At 31.7% G+C, this 26,346-nt stretch overlaps 6 protein-coding genes and 1 long non-coding RNA gene across 15 annotated transcripts in view; 2 read left to right on the forward strand and 5 right to left on the reverse strand.

Moving 5' to 3' along the window:
• Positions 1-124: 124 nt before the first annotated feature.
• Socs44A (Suppressor of Cytokine Signaling at 44A) lies at positions 125-2,613 on the reverse strand. 2 transcript variants are annotated; one of them, XM_014239404.3, is made up of 3 exons: positions 2,276-2,613; positions 1,523-2,176; positions 125-1,396 (listed from the first exon to the last, which is right to left on the reverse strand). In XM_014239404.3, the coding sequence occupies exons 2-3, from the start codon at positions 2,167-2,169 to the stop codon at positions 925-927; spliced, it is 1,119 nt and encodes a 372-aa protein (XP_014094879.3). In that variant the 5' UTR covers positions 2,170-2,176; positions 2,276-2,613; the 3' UTR covers positions 125-924. The 2 variants fall into 2 exon arrangements, with proteins under 2 accessions (XP_014094879.3, XP_014094878.3); XM_014239403.3 differs by having other exon boundaries at positions 1,523-2,184; positions 2,276-2,610.
• A 253-nt stretch (positions 2,614-2,866) lies between these two features.
• Pbp49 (proximal sequence element A Pbp49) lies at positions 2,867-5,040 on the reverse strand. Its single transcript, XM_014239402.3, has 2 exons — positions 4,871-5,040; positions 2,867-4,346 (listed from the first exon to the last, which is right to left on the reverse strand). The coding sequence occupies exon 2, from the start codon at positions 4,317-4,319 to the stop codon at positions 3,087-3,089; it is 1,233 nt and encodes a 410-aa protein (XP_014094877.2). The 5' UTR covers positions 4,320-4,346; positions 4,871-5,040; the 3' UTR covers positions 2,867-3,086.
• LOC106620784 (uncharacterized) lies at positions 4,368-5,150 on the reverse strand. Its single transcript, XM_014239406.3, has 2 exons — positions 4,871-5,150; positions 4,368-4,817 (listed from the first exon to the last, which is right to left on the reverse strand). The coding sequence occupies exons 1-2, from the start codon at positions 5,148-5,150 to the stop codon at positions 4,480-4,482; spliced, it is 618 nt and encodes a 205-aa protein (XP_014094881.2). The 3' UTR covers positions 4,368-4,479.
• A 302-nt stretch (positions 5,151-5,452) lies between these two features.
• On the forward strand, positions 5,453-10,089 carry Pabp2 (poly(A) binding protein nuclear 1). Of its 3 annotated transcripts, none has more exons than XM_036363402.2 (6): positions 5,453-5,594; positions 5,855-6,084; positions 6,407-6,805; positions 6,886-7,019; positions 7,093-7,157; positions 7,651-10,089. In XM_036363402.2, exons 2-5 carry the CDS (start codon positions 5,986-5,988, stop codon positions 7,130-7,132), a joined length of 672 nt encoding a protein of 223 aa, XP_036219295.1. In that variant the 5' UTR covers positions 5,453-5,594; positions 5,855-5,985; the 3' UTR covers positions 7,133-7,157; positions 7,651-10,089. The 3 variants fall into 3 exon arrangements, with proteins under 3 accessions (XP_036219295.1, XP_014094880.1, XP_036219294.1); XM_014239405.3 differs by having other exon boundaries at positions 5,454-5,594; positions 7,090-7,157; XM_036363401.2 differs by having other exon boundaries at positions 5,454-5,594; positions 5,860-6,084; positions 7,090-7,157.
• Positions 9,882-10,891, reverse strand: Obp44a (Odorant-binding protein 44a). The gene is made up of 2 exons (XM_014239407.3): positions 10,716-10,891; positions 9,882-10,624 (listed from the first exon to the last, which is right to left on the reverse strand). Exons 1-2 carry the CDS (start codon positions 10,758-10,760, stop codon positions 10,238-10,240), a joined length of 432 nt encoding a protein of 143 aa, XP_014094882.1. The 5' UTR covers positions 10,761-10,891; the 3' UTR covers positions 9,882-10,237.
• Positions 10,892-15,735: 4,844 nt separating this feature from the next.
• On the forward strand, positions 15,736-18,940 carry LOC118681016 (uncharacterized). Its single transcript, XR_004976651.2, has 2 exons — positions 15,736-16,542; positions 18,328-18,940. It is a non-coding gene; the product is annotated as an uncharacterized lncRNA (long non-coding RNA).
• Positions 18,941-22,175: 3,235 nt separating this feature from the next.
• Lpin (phosphatidate phosphatase LPIN) overlaps positions 22,176-26,346 on the reverse strand; it is a 55,521-nt gene continuing 51,350 nt past the window's right edge. For 4 of the 6 annotated variants that reach the window (XM_036363390.2, XM_070107683.1, XM_036363393.2 and 1 more), the window contains 2 exons: positions 26,170-26,273; positions 23,650-24,902 (listed from right to left, as the gene is read on the reverse strand). In XM_036363390.2, the coding sequence (XP_036219283.2) occupies positions 24,572-24,902; positions 26,170-26,273 (435 nt within the window). In that variant the 3' untranslated portion in view covers positions 23,650-24,571. Of the gene's footprint in view, positions 22,521-23,649; positions 24,903-26,169; positions 26,274-26,346 lie in introns of those variants that run through there. The other 2 variants (XM_036363395.2, XM_036363391.2) reach the window with 1 other exon arrangement.

The raw sequence follows: 26,346 nt of genomic DNA on the forward strand, positions 1-26,346 counted from the left end.
CGGTGATTTTAAGGCCAAAACCGGCACCGGAATCATGTTTCAGCCGTTGTTTTCAATGAATTTAGCTGTGAATTTTTATTTCTCTCAAAACCTACACATGTTTTTATAAAAATGAAAATCGGTCTTATTTTTGAACACATCTCTATATATTTTCTTAGGCATACGTTTATGGTTAATCTAAAATTGAATTTATTGTTTAATAGACAAATACAATTTGTGCGTATCGTTTGCAATATATTGCGTTTGGTTCCCTCCATAGTCAGTAGGTTTTTATGCAATTTGTGATAAGGGTTCAACTTACAACTAATCGTTATTATCCCACTTTAGATAATAAATCATAGCAATATGAGATAAAGCTTAATGACGTCGCTTTGTATTTAAGCTACTTATATGCGCATAACTTAAAGTATAGTGATGAATTTTGTGATCATGTAACTTTACAGTTTCACTGTTTAAATGCATATTCAATATACTTATGTTCTTGCATTTTACATCTTTTTTTTTTGTTCAACAGTGACAAAAGTATATCTTTGGACTTGAATTGTTTATGAGTTTACTAAATTATTTCATGATTATTTTACATTTTAAATTGAGCTATACTAAATGGAAACTGATTAGAATATATATACATTGGCACATTATTTATACTTATGTGTGCATGTTTCTATAAATCTAATAGCGAACATATTTGCTTTGTTGAATTTATTTAATATACAAATCATTTTTGTTGTATATGTATATACTTACTTTGGCTTTTACATATTTTTAATATTACTAATACGTCGAAGTTAAATTATTAGTTAACGTTTCTTAAAATAACTTAAATATATAATAATAAAACTACTAACTTAGGATAGCAAAATTAGTATATTCAACAAAGATTGTTAGCCTATACTTTCTTCTTATAAATTAGTGAGTTTTTAATTAACTGTGAAATACTAACTCTCGTCTAACATTTAAATAATCATGAAGTTTTGGTGGAATCGGCAGCTTTGCGATTTCTTCCGCTGCAGCATGTTGTTGTATTACGCGTCGACACAAGTCCTGTAATTGTGGCATTTTGAAATATCGACTTAGTGGATACTTCAGTATGACCGGACGAGGTGGTTGCAACTCATTTTGAACTTTTACGAAGCATACAAAATTGTCATTGGTACAACGATCAAGTATATCCTTTATCATGTCTACTATGGACTCATAGTGTAATTCCTCAAAGTGCCAATAGCCATCATGGTATTCTAAACGATAATGAAAGGTCACGTTCACAATACGAAAACTAAGCGTAAACTGACAGCCACTTGTTTCCGAGTCGCGTACCAGAAACGAACCGGTTGGTTTGTCACTCAGTTGTTTTTGTGCGTCTAGTCGCGATATCTCGCCCCAGTACCAAACTTGGCTGATGTAACATAAGATTGTAATAATAATATTTTATTTATTTTTTTTTTCATTCTTATCTTTGGAATACACGGAATTTAACTGTATAAAGAAAAACATATATTGCAAGTTATACTTTTCATCTTACCTTAACATTTGTGAACTTGCAGTATACATTATTCGGTTTGGCCTTTCTTCATTTTCTAACCATTTTTTCGCAATAAATCGTTTATAGCTAGTAGTAAATGGTACGATTTCTTCTTCTTCAACTGCTACGTTTTGTACACAATGCTGTGGTTCATGTACAGGTGAGTGGGTTGAGAATTCATCGGCAGCATTTATTGTACCTGAAGCACAGGCGACACCACATTCAGAATTATCAGTTTCATCATTTCGATTTCGCAAAGAAGAAAATCTTAATCCCATTCTCTTACGCAGCCTTTGAAAAACGTTCTTTCCATCTTTGCGCTTCCGCCCAGAGGCATTAGCATCATTAATGATATTTACATCCTTGACTGCTGTAGCGTTCCGTGTGCATGTCACTTGCACAGGTTCATTGTTGTTATTTTGTATCTGTGGTACGTGTCTAGATGTTGATGGTATGTCAGCCAATGATACCTGGGATTGAGATTTTTTTCGCCTTGTTAGCGATTGGAACCAGTTGCGTTTCTCCTTCAGTGTCGATGTGGGAGTTGTAGGATTGGATGCGGTAGGACTAGTAGCAGGAGCATCTCCACCGCTTATATTTGGCGGCTGCTCACAATTAACATTTTTAATGTAAATGCGCTCATTCATTATGACTCTAAAATCCTGGTTTTATTTTATACACAATCAATTAATATAAAATATTCCAAGTTCTAAACCAACAATATATATACATATGTATTATGAAGGATCTCACCTATGTTACACACATTATCATGTTGTCTATATCTTTTTTGATATGCGGATTATTTGGGCAAGTATGACATCATGTTATCTTTTCCTCGGACATTTCTGTCACTGAAAAATATTATGAGCACTGTCTTTTTATTAAACTGTTTTTTGCAACTAATACAAAAGGAAAATGTGTAAAATGAAACAGATAAGAAATTGCAAAGAATTAATTCTTGAGAAATTACTGTTTTTGTTTGACTTTCTCTCTTCTGCAACTGTCAATAGTAATTACTCAAATCCGCTCTGGTTGTAAATAAACAGTGTTGCATTTCGATTTTACAGAAGTAATCAAATTCAATTTTGGTACATTGAACAGAGAACGTACAATATATCATAATATACTTCTTCTTAATTTAATAAAAAGTGCGAGCAAACGTACCCGTAGGTGTTGGATCTACGTATCCTGAACGAACTTTGATTTTTATCCGGCCTAGAACTGTCAACTCGGCAGCATTCTTCAAAATTATTTGGGAAAATTATTGTCATTGACACGACACAATAGCAAACGTAACATATATGCATACCATCTTTGACATAAACATAAACCTATTATAAATACGAATAATAAAATAATAAATATTTTTATTTTATTTATATTCATTATAAGAAATGAAACGCGTTCGTGTCTAATTGTAATTGCGAAATCATTAATATACATACATATGTATGTACTTATTTTAACATATTTAGAACTACCTGTTACTAAAGTATTTTTTTAAGGACATTCCTAAGCATTAATAATTAGCTTATTTAATACAATATATATATATACTATTTTACATTGTGTTGTTTATTGATGTTTGCATATTAGGCATTTCATCATTTTCATCTGTGCTATATTCATCTTCAACTCTTGATTTTTTTATATATTTTATTACCTCTTCCTCCTCATTATCCTCATTTACTTTGAACGCCTGGAAATTACCTATTTTATTCCCATCTATATAGTGGTAATCAAAAAAGCACTTGTTGCATATATATGCTGGATCGTGTAGTTGACGATCACTTTTTGTTACGATAAAGGTGTAACGACGTGTGCCACACATGTTACAAACACGATTATTAAAATATCCAAATGAACAGAGTCGAGGATACATATGGCGTTGCGCACACTGCAACCTAGGCGCCACGACTCCAATCTGGGAGATGACAAACACATGTTCGCAGTTTCCGTGATGTTGATATAATTGCGGAAAACCTATGCTAACGGTTAAGTCTAAAAAACGCGTGGTTTCCATTTGAGCCACTTCAAAATGTAAATCCTTTAGACCCACAGCTTTCTTAGCCCAAGTACGGATAACTTCTGAATAATCGGGATTGACCGGATTTCGACGGTCATTGTAAAAAATATTATTTATGAAAAAAAAGGCTGGGTCTGTAGTTTTTCCTGGAAGTTCAGCTGTTGGGTTATCGCTAACATCAAAAAATCGCTTCATTTTACAGACACAGGAAATTTTGTCACGCAAATCGCTAAGATAATTTGACCCTAGGCACTCGAATTCCTCCGCAAATACTGGCTTTTCTAAACTTTGACCGGTGTGTACAGCACGTGCTGGTCTGTAAATGCGTATCTTTAAAATTATATCATTATAAAAGTCACTGAAATCATATTTTTCAATTTGCTGCGGACGAGGAAACGGCACCATGGCATATGTTTCCCGAGAACGCTTAAAAGGATTGCGATTTTGACTGGTATTGTTTTTCCCTTTAACAAGCTCTTTGTATGTTTTTAAATTCGTGTCATCGACAATTATTGGAATACGTGCTGGATTTGTAATACCTGGTTCATATTTAACAATATTAATATCATTTTCTTGTTCTAATTTCTCTAATGAACATTGTGCAACAACGTCGCTAAAACGTTTATGATTTTCTGATAAATTCATAGCATTTTGTATATCGCATTCAGTTTTTGGCATTACTATTGATTCGAGAAAAGTCTTCCACTCATTTAAAAACTTTCGAAGTACCAGCGGTGTGCGCATTTCTTGACCTAGTATTTCTTCCATTGTGGATTCAATTTTAAAGAAATTTCACTGGAAAGAATAGAAATGGTGTTGAAAGTTGAACACGTTAATTTATAGTATATTTAAATATGTTTGTATATTATACATATATATATAGATGTATATATATTTTATATTGTATTTTGAAATGTACATAAATACATTAACTATTTTCATCACACGTTTGAAATTGTTTTATAGCATCTTCATATGAAATATTAATTCGAAGTTTATCATCCTCAGTCTGTATTTTATGTTGCTCTTGTTCAACGTCTTCGGATTTTTCTGGAAAAATGTTTGTGCTAATAGTATTAGACACATTATTGATGGTTTCGTCGCATTTTTGTTCAACATATATACGTTCAAAATTTATAACTTTATTGGTTTTGGCAAAATATTTATATTTCTGCCGACAGCTCGTTTCGAATAGAGGATCAGACGGCGCGGCGTCCAAGTCCTTTTCAAAAAAAACGCACGTGCCCATTGGGTAATCATAAGTTCCTATTAATATTCGTGTTAAGGACATATATGTAAACGTATAGAATTTTAAGTACCTTTAAATATATTTCCATTCACTTCAGCGACTGGGTCCTTTTCAAGTCCAATGATTTTCACTGCTATGTTTTCTTCCAAATCAAGGGAACCAAGTTGATTTTTGAAATCAGCAAAAATTAAAAATTCATCTTCTTCATAATCGGATTCTTCGTCAATATTCATCGTATTTAATATTATAATTATCTTACTGCTTGTGTGACATTGCGTAGTAAACAAAATATTTTTATGAGCGGAGGCCGAGTACGTATATAATATACTGAATACATTTGATATTGCCATAAGTATTAAAACATACAATTTATGAAGAAGTATTATTATTAGGTATATTAATTTTACATGTTGGTTTCCTCGTTATCATCACTAATAATTCATAAGATTTATGCATATATATATATATTTATTATTTTGTGAAAATTTCAAGTTCAAATATTTACAATATCCTCTTTTTATCAGAAGTAATTTTTCTCACAATTTCTACGAAATGCAACCCTGCATGTTCATTGAAATCTATTACGCACACTATCTGTTAAAATTATATGTCAACTAATTTCGCTGCGTAGGTTTCTTTCGTACAACCGGTGGTAGAGAAATCAGTATAGTTTTCACTTTCGTGGAATTAAAAATAAAATATTTTAATATTGTGCGGGAATTTAATAACAATTTTTAATATTTAAATTACGTGAACTTAGTGAATTTTTACTGTTAACATATTAATTGTACTTGGTAAGTATTGAAGTTAATTACGGGTAAATATGGAAAAACAAAAATGTCACGCTGTCAATGAGTGCTCTGTTTTTGGTTTCCCACAAAAATTTCCCTTGGCTTTTGCTCGCACAATTCGCTCAAAATGGCTGCGGCTATAGTAAAGCGAATTTAGTTTTGTGCGCGCGCATAAGATACTTTACATTGTATTTGTATGCATGCATGCCTATGAAATGCCAAGAGATAGAAAAGGAAACTAATATAAATTTCATACGTCATAGAATAGTATTGGAGACAAAAGAGTGGACCGTTTACGCTTGGAGAAGAGCAACAAAAGTTAAAAGAGAACTATATCTGAGCTTTCCTGGGTGGTTGTTTATTTGGTGGCAGCTTTAAAATATCGATTAGTAAAATGGCAGACGAAGACTTATCGTTGAACGAAGATCAACTGCTGGACAATCTTGATGAGGCAAATGGCGAGCACGAAGCAGAACTAATGAACGAAAACGAGGTGAGTACCTGCAAAATAATGAAAAGCCTTTATGGTATACAAATATCTTTGAATTCCGGTTTAATACGTGCATTTTCGACAATAACTGGTTCATGTAGTGCAGAAGATTAAACAAAAAGAAACCTGAAAATGAAAAATAACGCCTACATAGAGTAATATACATATATAAAGAGTCAGTTGTTTGGCATTTGCATTTTCTGTTTTGTACGAGTGCAGTTTAGTTTCGCAGTAAATTGATGCATATAGTCTCTTAATGCTACTTTTATCTGTATAGTGTTTGTTTTTTGTAATTAACGTGTTTTTTTTTTTTTTTTCTAAAAAGGAGGAAGCCAATATGCAAATCGATCCTGAACTGGAAGCAATAAAGGCGCGAGTTAAGGAAATGGAGGAGGAAGCCGAAAAAATTAAACAAATGCAATCTGAAGTGGACAAACAAATGGCTGGTTCTACAACAGGATTGGCCACAGTGCCATTATCTTTAGAAGAAAAACAAGAAATTGATACACGTTCAGTATACGTTGGCAATGTTGACTATGGCGCTTCCGCTGAGGAGTTAGAATCACATTTTCATGGTTGTGGAACCATAAACCGTGTGACTATACTATGCAATAAAGCTGATGGTCACCCTAAAGGCTTTGCTTATATTGAGTTTGGTTCCAAGGAATTTGTTGAGACAGCATTGGCTATGAACGAGACTCTCTTTAGAGGTCGCCAAATTAAGGTTTGTACACAAATACAATGATTATAATGAACCTTAAGTATATATTCGAAAATTTTATGAAAATACATTTCTATAATTAGGTGATGTCTAAGCGCACTAATCGCCCAGGATTGTCTACGACAAATCGTTTTGCACGCGGAAGTTTCCGTGGCCGAGGAGCTCGCATATCACGCGCTTGTTGTCACACATCCTTCCGTGGTTCACGTCGTCCAATGTAAGTATACGGTAAAAAAATCTGTCTATCTTGAAACATTCAATTAATTCGAACTATGCTTTCGTTTCAGAAGGGGTTATCGCGGACGAGCAAATTACTATGCACCATACTGATTAATGTTTTATTCTTACTTCTAAGGTAAGTCATTATATTTATGTTTTTCTTAATCACATTTAAGTCGTTATTGGCTTTATGTATCATTATTCACAAATTGCTTTTTATTTCAACAAACTAGACACATATTTTTTTATCACTTGAAAGATTTGTTTTGATTTTACTGATTTCATTGTTTTTTTACGAAGTGAGTTTTGTTTAATAATATAATTGATAGGTGAGAGAGAAAAGAGAAATGCAGGGTGAGAGAGCATAGTCATTTTTCGAATGTAGTATATATAATAAAGTAGTAAAATAATAAACTTTAAACTATTTTTTTTTTTTTTTTAATTTTGAGGATATAGATGTGTTTAATCAAGGACGTGTTTTTATTTAATGTGCTGTTTATAAAATAAAATTTCTCCTTATTCCATTAAAACATCATCTTAAAAACGCAAAAATTACCTACCAACTGTTATATCCTGTGATATCCCGTTCATTTTAAACACTTTTTATAATCCAACTAATTTGATTTCAGATTTTTTTTTACAATATATAAAATGATTTCAAAAAACATTATATATAAAAGCCGTTCGTTACCAAACTTCTAAAAAATGATGTCATAAATATTAAAAGAATAGAGCATCAGAATAAAAAAGTGAAAGCAGAAAGGAAAAAATAAAAAAGAAAAGATTTAAAAAGAAGGACCAAAATGCTTAAAGCGAAAAACGAATAAAAATAAAATATTGAAGATGCTGTTAAATAATGAAGACAAAAATACAACGAGAAATATAAAAAAAATTTAAAAGATGGATTTTCGTTATAATGGTTAACTGGTTATAATGTTTTTTGAACTGCAACACACCAACATACCTGTTTCTAAACAGTTTTATTTTCCAAGCAATTAAAAATTCAAGAAGCTCTTAAAGAAATAAAAAAGGAAATCAAAAATGGCAAAAGAAAGAAAATATAATACATATATAGATATATACATATATATATAAAAGAAGCAGATAAACAAGAAATAGAAAAAACAAAAAACAAACAAAAGACGAAAAGATGAAAACTAAACTGTATATCGCGAAAAGATATTAAAAAAATGAAAATATAAAAAAGGCCACAAAAAGCATACAAGATGAACAAAGCAAGATAAGATAAAAAAGAAGAAAACAACTTAAAAAATTTCAACATTATCCAAAAAATTAGAGAAACAAAAAAATAAGAATGGCTGGCAGTAAAGAATGCGGACGAAAATAATAAAGCGTTAAAAAATGAAGGAAATAACGCACGAAAATTAAAAATATATAATAAATAAAAAAAAACATTATAATAAAATTTAGTTTAGATGAAAAAAATTGATGAAAATAAAACTAAGAAAAAATATTTAAATGTGTTTTTACTTGAATATCACTGTGTCTAAATTTTATATACTTATTCGATTGTAATGTGAAATATATTAAAGCTTGGGTTAAAGAATATTAGATGTGGCAATCAGTCAACTCGAGTTCTTGTTCTGACTGCATAAGTTCTGCGAAAATTTCCTAGGAGAACTCAATTGGAATAAAATGTCTTCACCATTCGGGAAAGGAGAATTTTCAAACAATATGTAAGGCTTTCCCTATGGTCCGACCTCATCGAAACAACTCGTTTCCTGGGCCTCCTGTTAAGTGACAACCAAACTGAAACTTGCCACCCAAGCGGGGACTAGATAACTGTTACAACAACAACTCCTTACATCAGGCATTTTAAGTGTGGTCAGCACTCTGTAGCTTACTACCGTTGAGACGAAATGAAATGCTTCCTAATAACATCTTGAACCTCTTCACTGGTAAGTAACGCAGAGTATTTTCGTATTTTGCGCAGCCGTTGGACAAGGCCTATTTTAATCTTGTGCACCAAAGGGTTTCGGTAGGTGTTTTACTGGCATCGTTAGGCATTCACTAGCTAAAACTGCTAGAATATTCGGGAGGAAGCTGCGATTGCCTTGCAAAATTCATGTTTTCTGACAATTATAGCTTTGTTAAAATTAACGAAGGTACGTTGGTTCGCGGAAATAAAGTCAGAGAAGGGTAATACCAAATGGTATTCAGCACAAAGCAGCGAAACTACATATGTTTAGGTGACATCCTGGGGAGCCATCCTGTGATCGAAGCACTTTGTGCTTTGTGCGTTAAATATTAAATAATTTTTTACCGCATTACAACGAGAAGCTCAGCTCAAAGAGTTAATCTGATCAAATAAGAAATAAGTAACAATATGTGGAATGGCATCGAGTTTTATTCTAGGAAACTTCAAAGGCACACATGGACACAGGTACCTAAAAGGTAATCAATAATATGTTGACGTAGTGATCCAACAATATTGAAATTAACAATTTTTTCAGAAACAATTATACGAGAGAAGATTGAAATTCTTTGAATATGGGGTAAAAGTTTTGGATTCCTAAAATTTGTGTTATATTTTTACATTAAGATTGAGACTACTCCTAAATTTTCCTTTTGTATACTTATATCAGCCGATCTTGTAGCCTTTGTGATTTTTATATGAATGTCAACGTAAACCCGATTGTCATGGGAACTCATCAACTAACCTCATTAACTCGCCGTTTCTACGAACTAGTAATAATAGTAATAAAATATTGTTTTGCACATTGTAATTCATTTCCATTTTATTCGTGAAAGTTAATTAACATCGAACGAATGAAACATAATACATAGATGTGTGAACAAAAAAAAAATTGTAGTAGTTAAATGCGAAAATAACAGGACGTTTCAAGATGATTCAACCGTACTATTGCAAATGTATATTCTATCTTTATTATTTATTACATACATGAGCCTGAATGTTTACTTTATTTCAGTTGTTTGCCGCCGGTGCGTCTACGCTCTTGTGATTTACCTGGCTTTACTAAGGTTCTGATGCAGTTGCAGTTGTTTGCTCACTACTATGGTTTGCCTTGCACTAAAGTTTTTTTTTTTTTTTTAATATTATGTAAAAGCTTATTACAGTTGTTGTTTTTGTTATTGTTGATGGTGCTGTTGCTATTGGTGGTGGTGTTTGTGTTGGAGGTTTATGTCATTTTTGGCACCGGCTACACGCTCACTTCTCGTCATCTGTGAATGCATTTAATTCTTCTTGAGGCTTTCCTGCACCAGCGGTAAATTCTTACTGATGAAACACTTGAATCCACGGTATGCCCATGTGCATGAATCCGATTTCTGTTCATTCTTATCGGCACACTTCTCAATATCAGCCTTCACAGCGTCCTTATTCTCCTTATTCTGGCCGAGTTGTGCAATCAGATTTTGTGTCTTGAAACCTTCGGTGGGGCTGAATAGTTGGAATTTGTTGAAGATGCACTCGATGTAGCAGCGCGTCACCTCATCATCGGGAAATTCGAATTTCTTGAATTTCTCAATGTGTTCGGTGGGCACCTTCTTCGCTTCCATGCATTCTTTGCGCGCCTTCAATAAATCATCCTGATTGCGTATCTTGTACTCCTCGGCAGCGGCCTATAAATGTAATGTATATTAATTTGGAAAAAAATTTCCAAAAAAAAAAAAAAAATTTTTAACATTATTTTTTCCCAAAGCCAATACTTACCATTGCCACCAATGCGGCGAGTAAAACAGCGATGATGTATTTCATTGTGTTTATTAAAATAATGCTTGATTCCAGTTGAAAAGGCTCGTTCTCTCTAAGGATGTCTCAGTTGGCTGCTAATCGCAATTGTAAATGCTGAGAAATACAAAAATTGACTGATAAAATTTTCAAATAAAACGTTGCCTTATATAGTTTGTCCGATAAAAACAAGTGCGTCCATGTCAACTGAGTGGGTGATGTCGGAGCCAATTCCATCATGTGTGCTCTGCATTGCATGTACGCGCAAATTGTACTTGTATGTGTTGAGTATGTGTGCTATTAAATACATATATATGTACATACATATAACATACATACATATGCATATACCTAGGTGGTCATTTGTGGGTTTGTTCATCTGGTGACTAAGTGGTATGGCTGCGCTGAAGGAGCGGGTATTCAAGTGCAATTTGTATATTATTATCATGTTGGACTTATGTACATAGAATGCGCATAGTTACTAGTATGGACCGCACACACAATTAGCTGCACACTGTACAGAATAAACTCGTCTTAATCGTGCTCCACACATAAAGCTCGACTGTACTGGATTTAATAAGCTGATATTCTAGTGGACTCTAAAGTGCCTACATACATTTGTATATATTTATGTATGGTATCCAACAGGCAGGCAGACAGGGCGATAGACAGTCGTTGATCTCGTTCAATCGTGATTATGACGATTGGGTCACATATTCGAATTTTGGAAAATTTTCACTCCGTAATGGGACTTAATTTGCAAAGCGCATAAACACATTTATTTGTTCACACACACATACTAATACATATATGTATGTATGTTTGTTAAAGCCTAGCAAATCGCTAATTACAAACTACTTAGTCTAGATTTATGCACATGAATATATAATTGGTTGTTGACTGCGAGAAGCCCCAAATACTTACGGGGTAATAATAGTCATTGGGGTAAAAATTGTTATGCTTTCTCACGTAAATTATCTCATTTTCTTTTACAATTTCATGCCATTTTACTAATTAGCTAATAGTTACTTAAACTGATTCCGAGCCACGCATAACAATAACCATATTTTATTCTTTTGCTTCGTGTGTTTTCGAAAAATTTCAATAAAGTATTGTAAATCGCAGTAAGTCCAATTTTATGATATACAAATCTGGTATACTGCAAATCGTTGTTATTGCTAACAAAACCAATAAAATCAGAGCTTTGATTTTGAGCTTTTTATTGGAAACAGAGCTACGAATTGATTTGGACAATCAAAACTAATTTTATCTGTTGTTACCGCAACACAGGTCATGTAAATCTGCAGAGCTCAGTTTCGATATGAAAAAAATCCGATAAAAACCCTCAAGCCACACAACACAAATTAAAAGATCAAATAGTTTATCATTTTGAAAATTATTTGTCCTTATTAGAGTTCTATAGGCATTGTTCGCTGATTTGAGTATCAGGCACACTTTTGGAAGCTACCCTGATGATTTATGGTTAAGGGTGGCAGCCAGTTTAGATGATACAAAAAAATCGATTTTATTCATTGCATAAATTGTTAGTGCAACTATTCAAGAATACGAAAACGAAATTCCGATTAGTTACGATGATATGAGCACTAAGGTAAATACCGGTCGATTCAGTGCCGAAGCGCACTTTATTTCAACCTGGAATCCTAGCTCAAAAAGTTATTAACGAATCGTTCTGAAAATTTGTGTGAATATCCTTTATTTAAGTCCGAAAAATATGAACTAAATTCTGTATTGATATTAAGTAAATTATATTTTTTTATGTAAGAAAGGTGAAAAAAATTATATAAAAACATAACATTTTGTTCAAACACCTCCAAAACATTTAATTTTCAACTCTTTTGGCCAGAGCTTGGTTCATATTCTTAGAAAATATGGTTACTAACAACTAAAGAAAACAAAATTAATGATTTCAGATCAAAACTGTGTCCTCCAGGTGTTCCGCCAGCAGTCAACTCAGATGGCGATCGTCAATGAAGACCACCCTCTAAATCCACCACTTCCGGCGGAAATGGCATCGATAAATTTAAAAGTGTAGTTCAAAATAGAAATAACTAACCTGCAAGTTTAAACGTATTCTAAGTATTCTTTCTCAGTTAAAAAAAGTCACAAAAACCAATCGAATTTTGGCCTCCTAAACTGGTTCCCCCGCCTTTAACTGACGAATCAAATTTCACGATAGCATAACTTTACTATAGTAGTTCGTATATTTTTCAACTCTCCCTCGAAAATCGTTTGAATCTGGCCCTTGTACAATGAATATACATAGATATCATGATCCGGCAGACTTTATATCGTACATTGCGTTCAATACATGATATAGCTTGATGGAATTTTGTTAGCTTAACAGTATCGTAACCACAATCACGGGTTTTCTGTTCGCCTCCATATATCGAATATACTATACCAAATAGAATCTAGGTAGACCAATTGTACTTAGCAAAAGAAAAACTTTAATACTACATATTGATCCACAATATCATCTTAAGGGGTACGGGGTAGTCAGAGGCACGTTCTTTGCGGTGACAATCATAAGTCCTTGCAGATCCATCTAAAATCAATCGGATAAAAAAAAAATTGTTTTATAAATTGATAATCCTGCGCCTGATCGCAGTTTTTTTTGTTTTTTCAAAAATTAACAAAATGATAGCCTCAGGAAATTTTTTTCTAGATTTTTGGGAAAAAATCAACAGTTAATTGGTCTTAAAAAATCGAAAATAAAACCTGTTTAAATTTCGTTAAAATCTACGTAGCGGTTTTCGAGTTACAGTTGTCACCAGTTGAAAAAACATAGTTTTGAGAAAAACGAATTTAAAGTTTCACCTAACCAGAGAACGTAAATGAATAGAGAAGGAGCTCCCGAGCGCTTTCAAGTGCCCGAGCGTGCTTTGTTATTTGTCGAATAACTCAAAAATTAATTATCGGATCAACTTGAAAATTTCAGAGAATATTTTCAAGATATTACACTTAACGAAAATGCAAAAAAAAAAATGAAAATTCTGACTACCCCTAACTCCTTAAAACAAATACTGATATTCGAAATTTTTTTTTCAAACAATTCGTGCGACCATCTTATATATACAGTATATATACATCATTGGATCGAAATTTATCTTTCCAGAACTGCTTCAATAGTAGTAGTAGTAGTAGCGTTAGTAAATGTTTCTGAAGTAATTTCGAGGAATGGTGCCGAGTTGATAGTCCTTGGCCGGATTAAAATCCGGGTCCGTTGCGGTTACTTCGAATTACCACCCTATCTACCTACATACGATAGCACATAGAAATATGGCACTTTTGCCAATTTCGCGTATGCCTTCGAATTTCCTACTGACTGTTTAGTATACAATATAAAATTGCATTAATAAATAGGAAGAACTTTCTGGAGCTAGGTAATTGTACTAAAATGTTTATGACGAAAAGTTTCCACTCCTCAATTCGCTCAAATTGTGTACTCGTATTGTATATACAACCAAGTACATAGCCCATACACCGTTGTATAAATTAGCACGATTCTTGTGTCAGAGCCGGTCAAATAAAAGAGCAGACAATGCCCCAAGTGACTTGAGCGTCTTCTGGCAATTCGTGTGACATTTTGTTTATCACATACTTACTATACATACATATATATATGTACATACATATGTAGGTAATCAAAATACTTTTTTTTTATCTACTTAAATAATTAAAGGCTTTCAAAAATACATATGCATGTATATACATACATATATGCTTTAATATCACGCGATTTGGGGGAAGAGCGGCTATACATAATTGTTTTCAAGCTGAGACCTTGCACTGATTGCATAAATAGAAAATGAAATTATTTCTTATTTGCAGTTTTCGAGATAGTATGTATTACTATAATATTATAACAGGATGTTAAATTCAAGTAACAAGGCTTTGATTTATATAAATACATATATGTACATATCAATGTATGTTTATGTGAATAATACTTTAAGCGATTAAACTTTAAACCACCAGCACCCGGATTACTTCGATCGTCGAAAAAAATTGCTGTTGGGTTCTTATTTTATATTGTATTTGTTGTAGCAGCAAGAAAAATTTTCCAAATATTTTTATAAATCCTGGTCGGTTTCGGTTTAGGTCTATTAGGCACGATCTACCCCTCTAAAAATAGGACACTAATATTCAAGCAAATATTGGCTCGAGCTCGGCCATTCATTTCTGTAACACATCTTGGTTTTTGTGGGAAACTGTTTCTTCATTTCTAAAACTATATGCCCATGTCATAATCAATCAATAAATCAATCTTCTTTCTTCGATCTTTAAAAGCCACTTCATCTAGTTCCTTGAATTGCGAAGCTTTAAGATATCTAAGACGAGTTCTAGATAATGCTGGACAGAAGCATTGGAGGTGTTCCTGCATCTCTCACAAGGAGCTTGTAATGTCAGTAGGTTATGACCTGTCATTAGGCCAACAACCGTCGTGTAGTCCTTTCGAGACCGTGTGAGTAAAAATAATACGCGTTTTCCTTCGGGGATCTTGTACATGATTTTGGCGATCCTGCATGTCCTTAAGACATTCTTTCTCACCCTGATCTGTGTGTCAGCCATTTCGGAAATTTCATTGTATATCGTTTTTAGTGACTTTCGTATTTCCCGTACTTGTTTGGTAGCCAAATGGACGGCACTCTTGTTGTTCGGTTGTTTCGTTTCCCGGAATTCCTTTGTGGTCTGAAGCCCAGCATATATGCAGCCGCTTTCCAGCAGCCACTACATCTACTGCCTCCTTGCTTCTGAGGACATTATCTGTTGTAATGCGAAGTGAGATTATTGCCTTAATTGCCGCTTGCTGCTGCCGAAAAGAAAGAAGTAGCCAAAAAGGAAGAGTCGGAGTCAGATGAAGACGACGATATGAATTTCGGTCTCTTCGACTAATCACCTCAACATTAAAGTTACAGCACTTCCAAAATGTTAACAAAATATAGAGCGCATCGTGTGGCTGAACTGGATGCGTTTCGGGATTTTGGGCCGGTTTGAAAGTGACATCTTCTAGACGACGGGGTTAAATAAGAACTATCGATGAGCGAGCTTGCTTCAATATCAGCAAAGCGATGAGCGTGTGATGGGTATTGACGACTGGTGGTCTGGCCGTGTATTGTTCAAATTGAGTATGTTGTTGGGAAGTATACTGAAATCTATATTCTCCTTACAGAAAGCTCAATGAAATGCGCGCAAAATGTTCGCGTACAATATCTGTTCACATCGGTTTAGATAGGGTATGCGGTAAGGACGAAATTTGTTACAGATATAATCGTAGTAGTAGTAAATCCTTTCAAATCTACAGACGATCGACTGGTTTACTATTTTTATATTTTTCATATGTTATTTAATAAGATTTTCTCATTACTTTAGCGCTATTTTAACATTTTATGTTCATAAAAGCCCAAAAAGTTACACCTAAACTTTTGGTAATTAAATTTACGTTAAGTGATTCCATATTTATTGTAGCTACTGTATATTTTATGTTAGGTGTATATATATATGTATGTATGTAAGTTTGTATGCATATGTGCACAAAATTTCTTGAGATAAACTGTTTCAATTAATTTGATTAACGCACATTTGTGCTGCAGCGGTACTTTTCCATCTGTTTCAAACCATACTAAATAGTTATTGTGGGTCGGTCAGATTATGTATTGCTAGGAAATTGGTACAGCAATATTGTGTTAATATTGTTGGTGTTGGAGTAAAATTGCATTGATTTGGGATACTTTGTTTTATAAAGAAATCAGCAAAAAATAAGATCAGACATATAGTAGAGAATTAGGTGACAGCCAGAGTTTACTTAATTTAATTTCGTGAAGATATCTTGTCGAATAAAAAGTTTTTAATACAATAACTTGATTTACTTGATTTTGATCGGCAAGTTTGTATGACAGCTATGCTATGCTATAAAGATCCGATATCGACGATTTCGACAAATGAGCAGCTTCTTGGGGAATAAAGGACGATATCTCAAAAACTCTAGTTCCGCGTATATACAGACAGATAGATGGACATGGAAAAGTCGACATAGCTCTTCACGATGATCATTTATATGTATACATACAGCTGTTATTAAAATAATAATAGTGCAAGTTGGCTTCATAGATAATGTAGAAAAAAAATATTGTAAATGTGACTTAATTATTTCAAAGGATTTTTTATCGTATATAATTAGTAATGAAAAATATATACACAAAAAACAGCAAATTCATGTTATATATGCATATTCATAAAAAAATAATATTTAATTTATAATAAAATTGGCTTACTCAAAATAATAGGAGTGTCCTAAAAAAATATTCAAAACTTAAAGATTAACAAATTTTTTTAAACGATTTATTTTTTAAATATAAGAGTTTTAGGCCAAAATCTATTAAGTAAATTAAAATTAATTAGAGTAAAATATTGTGTGGCACCATCTGTGTTGAATAAAACTGCAGCACTGCGCGTTGGCAAGGATTCCACAAATCCATGTTTAACAGTATTTATGCAATGTTTTGGATTAAATTCGGTTTTGGGCGGTGTTTTCATGCACTGACGAGAACCTGTTTCAACAGAAAATTTATACCCTGAACAGGGTATATTAAGTTTGCCACGAAGTTTGTAATATCCAGAAGGAAACGTCGAAGACCCTATAAAATGTATAAATAAATGATCAGCATAATGAGCCGAGTTGATTTAGCCATGTCCGTCTGGTTATGCGCCCGTCCGTTTGTCTGTGTGTACACATTAGGGTGGAGCGAAACAATTTTTTTTTTGCTTAGCTTGAGGGTAAAATTTGTATAAAGAAAATTTTTTGTTATCTAGAGGTGGTCACTCACTTTTAAAGTAAATTTCGAGTTAAATTTTTTTTAAACAGAAAAAAAAAATTAGTTTGGTTTAAGCTCTTCATATTTTTATAAAAATTACCGAATTTGACGGGTTTTTACTCAAAATTTATTTTAACGCTTAAGGAAAGCATGTTGTCGTTTAAGACTTTTTTTAAAACTCCAATAATGAGCACAAAAAATTTGTTTAAGTTGATAACTTTTAATTAGTCAGAAAGAGGACTCTTAAGAGCTTCTAGAACACTTATCAAAATTTTTTACGAAATATAAATTTTAACTCGAAACTTTACTTTAAAAGTGAGTGGGGCTGCCTTTAGATGTTAAAAAATTTTGTTTTTCCATAACTTTTTTATTATCTACAAATTTGACCCTCAGGCTAAGCAAAAAAAAAATTTTTTTCGCTCCACCCTAGTACACATACGAAATAGTCCCTCCGTTTTTAAGCTATCGATCTGACATTTTGCACCTGTCCTTTCCCCGCTAAGAAGCTGCTCATTTGTCGGAACGGAATAATGCTATAGCATATAGCTGCTCCGAAGAAATTGTTCAGATCAGATCACTATAGCATATAGCTGCCATATTAAATGAACGAACTGAATAAAGTGCTTGCATGGAAAACTTTTTTATTTGACGAGGTATCTTCACGAAATTAGGTCGTAATCAAGTTCTTGTAATCTTTGTATTTGTGAAGGGTAATATAGCTTCGGTGCAACCGAAGTTAACGTTTTTTCTTGTTTTAGATTCATTTGACAACAAAATGCTGCGCCATAATTCTTGGACTACTCAATGTCTAGTTTACAAACTGAATCTGTGCTGCTAGGCTTTAATTGTATGAACAGGAATTTTCTGGAGATGTCTGTTATTACTTAAATTATTATCCGTTAATTGTTGGCTAATAGTTGGATACTTGGATTCAAGTTCAGCTCAACCTTAATTTGAGAAAGGATGTTACGTTGTGTATCATTTACATTTTCACCTGATATTCATTTCTGGATTAATTAATGCTGCTCAGATGTATTTCGTATATACCTATTTATACGTATGTGAAATCGCCAAATTGTAAAAATATAAATGAACGCAAGCTGTATCTGAATTTTATTTATTCATTGTTTCCATCAATTTTTGACATATTTTGTATGAGTTCTTTTATTGTAACTTATATGTAATTATTTAATTGAAGATAAATTCTGTTCTTTTTCATTTTGAATATTTAAAATGTTTTATAATGTTTGGTATTGTTGTATTGTATATTTGTATATATGTAATTGTTTTTTGTGCTATAAAATGGTTCGATTAAATATACGATTACTTATGAAGCGATAATGAATGCTTAAGCAAAGTGGTAAAATTAAATTCTTCTCTAGAAAATACAGTAAGCCAATTACGTGCTAAAGCATTATCACACATAATAAGTACACGCTTATCTGTTGCACAATATTATTGATTCAATTCTACGATGTAATGAATTTTTTTCCGGTCTCGAAAATACGGTTTGTAACTGTTCATATCAACGTTAACCAAAAAGTACTATACGAATGTGACTATTCAAATAGTTGCTCTGCTGCGAGTATTTTAATAAATGAAGATTGTTTGAAATCCAAGCAGCCTTTGATTTTTGCCTTTTTGTTTTTTTTTTGTGTTTTTGAATGAACGCTTACTATTCGAATAGTCGACAACGAACTGTTAACCGAACAGTCGAAAATGAACGGTTAATCGAATAGACGACAAATTACGACTATCCGGATAGTGCAAACCGAATATTATTATTCGTAAAATGCCCTATGTACAACTTCTATGTATATACTTTTCATAGTGTTCGTTATTTCACAAGTTGATTGTGTTTTTGCATACGCCCCCTGAAGTTTCAGTGTTTGCTCTAAAAACAAGGATCCAACACAAACAAGCTACTTATTTTCAATTTAAAACGTACCTAAATTATATTTCTTTTTCCGAATATACCTATGTATGTACAAATGTATAACATAGAGAGTTTTGGATATTTTGCGTTAAGCAAGTAAATCTTAAATTTTGCAGAAGTGATATTCCAATACAACATATTTCTTCGCACTACAAAAAGATCTTAGTGATTTTTCCATAAAAACGTTCATTTAAAAGTTAGAGGCAGTTGAAGTTATGTGTGTATCAAATGAGCATTCACACAAGTGTTGCTCATACGACATGGTGTACTGTATGAATACACTACATTTGATGCATAACTTTAACCGCATATGACTTTAAAAGTAATATTCTTATGAAAAAGCTCATTGAAATCTTTTTTGTAGAGCGAAAAATTTTGTAATAGAATATCACTTTTTCAAAGTTGTGGCGTGTTGTGTGTGTGATTGAAAAATACCTTATAAAATATTATGGAAAAAGTAAAATGATTAAGGCATGATTTAAATTTAATATAAAAAGTTAGTTTACGTTGGATTCTTGTTTTTAGGACAAAAACTGACACTTCAGGGGGCGTTTGCAGGAAAAAATCAACTTGGGGAAATAAGGGACGTTTACCGCAATCAGATAGTTTAATTCTACTAAGTCACACTGTTTAGACGCTAAAGGGTAACTTGTGAAATTGAAAGTTTTTTGCCAATTGCCACGTTCCTGTTTGTGGTAGGCGGGTATATGATGTTGTTTATGAATGCCCGAGTTGCCGTCTAGGCGATTCATATTGTTTTATAGGCCCACATACTTTATTAGCCGGATAAACAAAGCCGGAAGTTGCTAGGGACTTATTGTACATATACATGCATTTAAGTATGTTTATATGTATTTCAAATAAACTAAAATTAATATTGTGCAACGCATACAATTTGAAATTATAATTTTTAGACGCAAATTGGCATAATAAATGGAATAAATGCATTGAAATATTATTCAAAAAAATTTAAACTTAAAGTAAATTTTTTATGCTAAATAAAATATGAAGTATAGTTTAAAACGAGAACATATACATTTGTAATACAACTGATGCAGTAGATGAATGTTTTTTATTACAATAGTTGCTTTTTTTTGAAATATATCACATTAACAAAAATTTATTACTAATAAAACTAATAAAAAGACCCAAAGCAACATAAAATATTATAATTCTACAAAACAAAAATAATTTTTGTGGCTTTTCAATTTCTAATGAATATTTCTTACAGCTATAGAATGGAGACCTTAAAATTTATCACAATTATAATAACATAAGAATTATAATTATTTGAATAAACATATGAATATTAGAGATAGAAACCTGCACCGATTGGCAACTGCATACATGTCATAGTCATGTACATTCATACATATGTACATTTTGAGAATATACATATGTAAATTGTAATAGTTAGTGGTAGAAATAGTAAGAACCCCACTTTTGTGTTTTATTTAAAGTATTTTCCAAAAAAATATTTTTTTATTGCATACACCATTGTTTAAGAATGTATAGGTGCATGTATTGATGATAGTATTTTGAAATATTTTGTTTTTGTAATAGTCTTAGTAGTTTTATATATAAGTTATTTGTAACTAGAACACAGAAGAAGCATAAACTTTATAAAACACATTTATTTCAGTTCTAATTAATGCTTTAAAAGTAGTAGGAATATAAAATCAATTTAGAATGATGTGTGACTCTAAATAATATAAATTAATAATTATTGAAATAATTGTTTTCTATACCAAAATACTAAACTTGTTTCTGGTTTTTATTATACATTTCATATAGAAGCAAAAGGATTATTTTCAAATTCACTTAGCTTTTGTCATAACATTCAATTTGAAACTTCTCTAAAAACTATAAGTAGCTGTCAATACAAATGAATATGTTATGCATTTTTTTTGTTGTATTCAGTAAAGCAATATTTTAAGTGGACAAAAACTTTATGAATCTAACTGATGCGTTTCGATACCTAAAAACTCCTTTAATTAATTTTTGAGCCAATAATGCTATTTTAACAGTTTTGTTTATTTTTCTTAAAAATTTGCAGAACAATTTCGAATTTCGTCACAGACAAATCGATTTCTTGGCAATTATCAATAAATTTTTTTTTTAATAATTTGAGTAACTACGGAGGGTAAGTAGCGTTATCTATTATCGATTGGTCAGCTTAGAAAACATTTTTATAATATCTAAAACTGAGATCATTACTTTTTAGTAAAAGTCTCACACATTGTTGTTGTAGTCTCATTCATTTCTTACTAACAATTTTCTGTTTATTGGTTTTTGAGTTTAATTTGCGAGAATATTGAAATCTTCAATGTAACCAGCCATACGAAACATTATAAAAATGAGCGAAAAATTCATAAAATATATTTTTTTTAGAATTTTGCTCAAAAAGTTGAAAATTTGCAAGAGACTTTGCTGAGTCTTTTCGAAAATCCTGTAATAATAGTATTTAGAATGCTTGTTAACACTTCGAAGATATTTTGAAAATTCAAAGAAAAAAGAAATTCTATTAAAAACAATTATTTTGTATATGCTTTTTGTGTGCATAATACATTTTAAAGTTGTTATTTCACACGTGTAATATTATTGCAAATTAAATCAAGGAAAACTAGTTGCTAAGTACGTAAGCATATACCATTAAAAAATTGCAAAGCGTAAGCGCAACTAAATAGTACTTATATTCAAAACTTATACTGTGTTATACACTACATTCGTGTTTTTGGTATGGTTTACAGTTATCATTTATTTTTATTTATATATTAGTTTTATTTTGTTGTTGGTTATTAATTTTCTGGAATGGTTGCTAAGCCCTTTTGCAGCAATGCATTTACTTCAACATTGTTGCTGGTGTTGTTGGTTTCGGTGTTACTATTATCCAAAACTAAATCCAATTCCGGTATGGGATCGCGCCAATAATTAAAATTGGAGTATTCTACAGCGCCCTCATCGTCGCGTATGGGTGGAAATAGTTGATCCACAATGTATGTCATGCTGCAGTATCTTTAAAAGTAAGAGAAATAAAAGTTTTAGAAGCCTGTTAATATTTATTTAAATTTAAAAAAAAATATAACAGCAAAGAAAGAAATTATTAAGTCAGTAATTAACACTGGAAAATATTCAACAGATTTTTGCATAATTTAGATTATAGTATGTACTGCTTTTTTAGAATAGTCACAAAATTACTCGAAATATGCCTCAGTAGCAATGGTGTTTGCTAAAGTATCCCTGAAAATATGCTTCACAGCAGTCGAAACATTGCTAAACTTGTGTATGCGCCGTAAAGTATGCCGTGCCATAGATGATATCTTATCAATAGCCATAAATCATTGATGATATCTTATCTGTTTTGTAGCAGTATTTGCTAAAACTAAATTCCAAAATCAATTTTAAATAAATAAATTTGTGTATACGCCGGAAAGTATGCTACACCTATGCTGATTTATCTGGAATCTTTAATTTAGCTGAAATAAATTGTATGTTACTTGAGGAAACTCAGAAAAATTCAACCATTTTTGTATAGAAACGCTTAAAAGTATACTTAACTAAATTTGCAGCAGAATTTTTTATATTATTTATAGTATAATCAATAGCATAAAGAAAGATATATATTATATAATATTATTCTTTAAGTAGATATTCTTTTTACTAAAAATGGTTTAAATTAAGACCTAAGGTAAATTTGTATGAGTTTCCAAAATCATATCGAAAATCATTTCGAAAGCGTCCTTAACCAATATTCGCTACTAAAAATTTCTTCATTGAAAAAATATAAACAGTTTTGGAATGGTTTTACTGAGCTAAATGATTTGTATGGTATACATACTTTGAGGTTATGTTTACCTTCGATACTTTTTTGAAAAGAAATTGGAGTAGAGTAGTGTCTTTAGTAAAAATATCGTTGACCAAAAAAATACTAAACTCATTTGCTTTTCAAAAATACACAAAAGCATTATTTCAATAATTTTTCATGTATAAAAGTGGGGGAAATGAACATTTTTAAATATTAATTCTTATAATAAAAAATATATATGTTTTATTTTACTATTTTCAATATTATTCGTTTTAACAACGGTGATACAATATTACCGCTACCATTTATTAATAACATAAACAAAGAAAACAAGCCAAACAAATGTTTACTTTCGAATTTTATTCAATAAACATATTTTTTAAGCATTTATATTTAACACTTGTATGCATAAAAGTGAGTATGTATATGTATGTACCACATTTGTAAATATTTATATGTATGTATATAAAAAATGCATAAATACTAACTGCTTCGCTTAATGCTATTCAAGTATATTAATAAAAGTGCGTAAACAAATGAATAACAGTAACAGTGGTGCATATTACCAACAAAAAAAAAAAGAAAGAATAATAATAAAAAATAAATAATAATCCCAGTCCAGCTTGTGGATTAAAAATATTTATGATATCAGCATATATAAATTTATATAAAACAGTTTGCTTAATTAATTAGCAAATTTTCATAATTACAATTACAAATTAATTAAACAATATTTATTATTCTGTACTTTTGTATTTAAGGTACATACTGTAACGCTTATAAATATGTGTAAATATTGTTCATTTAACCTGCTTAGATAACTTTCAAAGCTTTTTTATTATTTATTATAAAAACTAGACAATCTATAGTCTATATTTGTTTTGCTTATTGCCAAAATGCAATGTTTTAAATACGCTTAACATACTATAGACTAGTCTTATGTATTAAGTTCTTACGAAAACTGTTCGCGTTGTGAAAGTTTTGTGAGGCACAAAAGCTCTGCAGTCAAAAACTGTGAGCAGAATCACTTACATACATACATACATAGTATGTGCAAAACTAGATCACAATTATCACATTAAAATCAATTTGAGCACGGATTGCTCAGCTTTTACGTCTTCACGCTATTTATGTTGGTGAAATATATATTTTTTTCTACACCAATAAATATATTTTATAATCCCCCAATTAGTTGCACGCATGTTGTTGGCAGACTCAACGGTCTATACAGAAGTCACCGATAATAATGCAGTTACCCAGCTTAGTGACTTGCTCCAACAGCAGAGACGCCTGTGACTATATTGTTGCGCGCCTGCGCAAATTTACTTTTCGTTTGCGTTATTCTGCCATTATCTAGTCTCATCATCAGCATACCACGTTCTTTGGCATCTACTGTAATACCAGCTTTTTCATTGTCATCATCATTGAGATACACGTCATCGGCATCGAGTTCAATGCCGTCATCCGATTCACTGAATTTCAATTCGTCCTCCTCCTCGTCATCGTCAAAGGTGTCGGTGCGATACTCATACATGTTGACATCTAACAGCGGGAAGTACTCATCGACTTCGAGCGACTGATTGATGTAACCGCTATAAAAATGTTTGCAAAGCGTTTGGAAAATATAGACTTTAGCAAATTGTGCCTTTTTCGAATTGGTTATAAGTTTTTTTATCGGTCGTTTGTTTTACTTATACAAATGAATGCACAAATCTTAAATACATAATGCTTTTTTTTAGTTCATACAAGTGCATGGGCGTATGTGGACACTTTTGCCGTAGTGTGAGTGATAGCTTTTAATATTGTACTGTTAAGCGTTCTTTTTTCTCTTTTTTACAGTTATGTTATAGGTACATGAATTGCAATGATTTTGAGTTTGAGTTTTAAGAATATAATAAAGATTTCGAAATTTTACATTTTACATAATGGTTTGTTATTAACATGAATATGTTTTATTTATGATCATATAGCATACACTTAACAATTATTGTACATATTTTAGAGTGTTATTTTTTATGAGTGCCTCGAAAATAAAAGTATCGAATTATAATAAATTTCTATTCATATCTATATATAATATATGTATATCATATGACGCGATATAGTTCTACTAATGTCATTAACCGTTTATAAATACAAAATTTTATCTATAATGAATGCAAGCTCATACTATATAGATGTTATTCTCTTCCAAACTGTTTAAAATTATCTTCAAAAATTTTCTTTAAGCTTTATTTGCCTAAAATGGACATTTTAACTGTCTTGTTGTGACAGTTTTTTGTTGGAGCAGCAAAATTTGTTCTTTACGTAGTTTTATTGAATGCTGCTGGGTTTGTAGATTCATTAAGAATATACCGTTCCTGTCATACTGACCTGGATATCGGTTCAATGCTTCATGTTTCTTTGAAGCCTAATTACTCCCAACTAAAGGCTATATACTATTATAATAATATGTTCCAACGTCATAAAGTCACCGCACCGATTTTCAAACTTCTTAAACTCGACTCATTAAAGCATGTTGAAACTTGGCATACAACAAAATCATACTAATTTCCGACACCCACCATGAAGATATATTTTGTGTATATATACTTATATGTGGTTATTTTGTGCTTATGAGACTCAAGCGCATTCCATGGCAGGTACGTACATATATATATATAGGTATGTACATATACGTATGCAATATTCACCACTTAGTGACATTCACCACATTTAGCTTTACACCACCAATTTAAAACGATTGTATACAGTTTTTAATGGTTAATTGTTCACTACTACAAATCGATTTGGTTGATTTATGTGACTATATATATAAATATATATTTAAAAATAACGGGATATTTTTTGGGTACTTACGATGACTGGAATGTTTGTGTTAGCTCATGCTTCAATTCGCCCTTAGTGTTAATGGTGAAAATGCGCATAATTGGTATACCAACAGCGCGATAGGCCCATACATCCTAAAATAATGAGGTAAAGCACAAAAATTAATAAATACGAAACACCCACACGAAAATGCATCAAATTGCAGGA

This window comes from Bactrocera oleae, chromosome 4 (assembly GCF_042242935.1).
Source record: "Bactrocera oleae isolate idBacOlea1 chromosome 4, idBacOlea1, whole genome shotgun sequence".
Classification (NCBI taxonomy): Eukaryota; Metazoa; Arthropoda; class Insecta; order Diptera; family Tephritidae; genus Bactrocera; species Bactrocera oleae.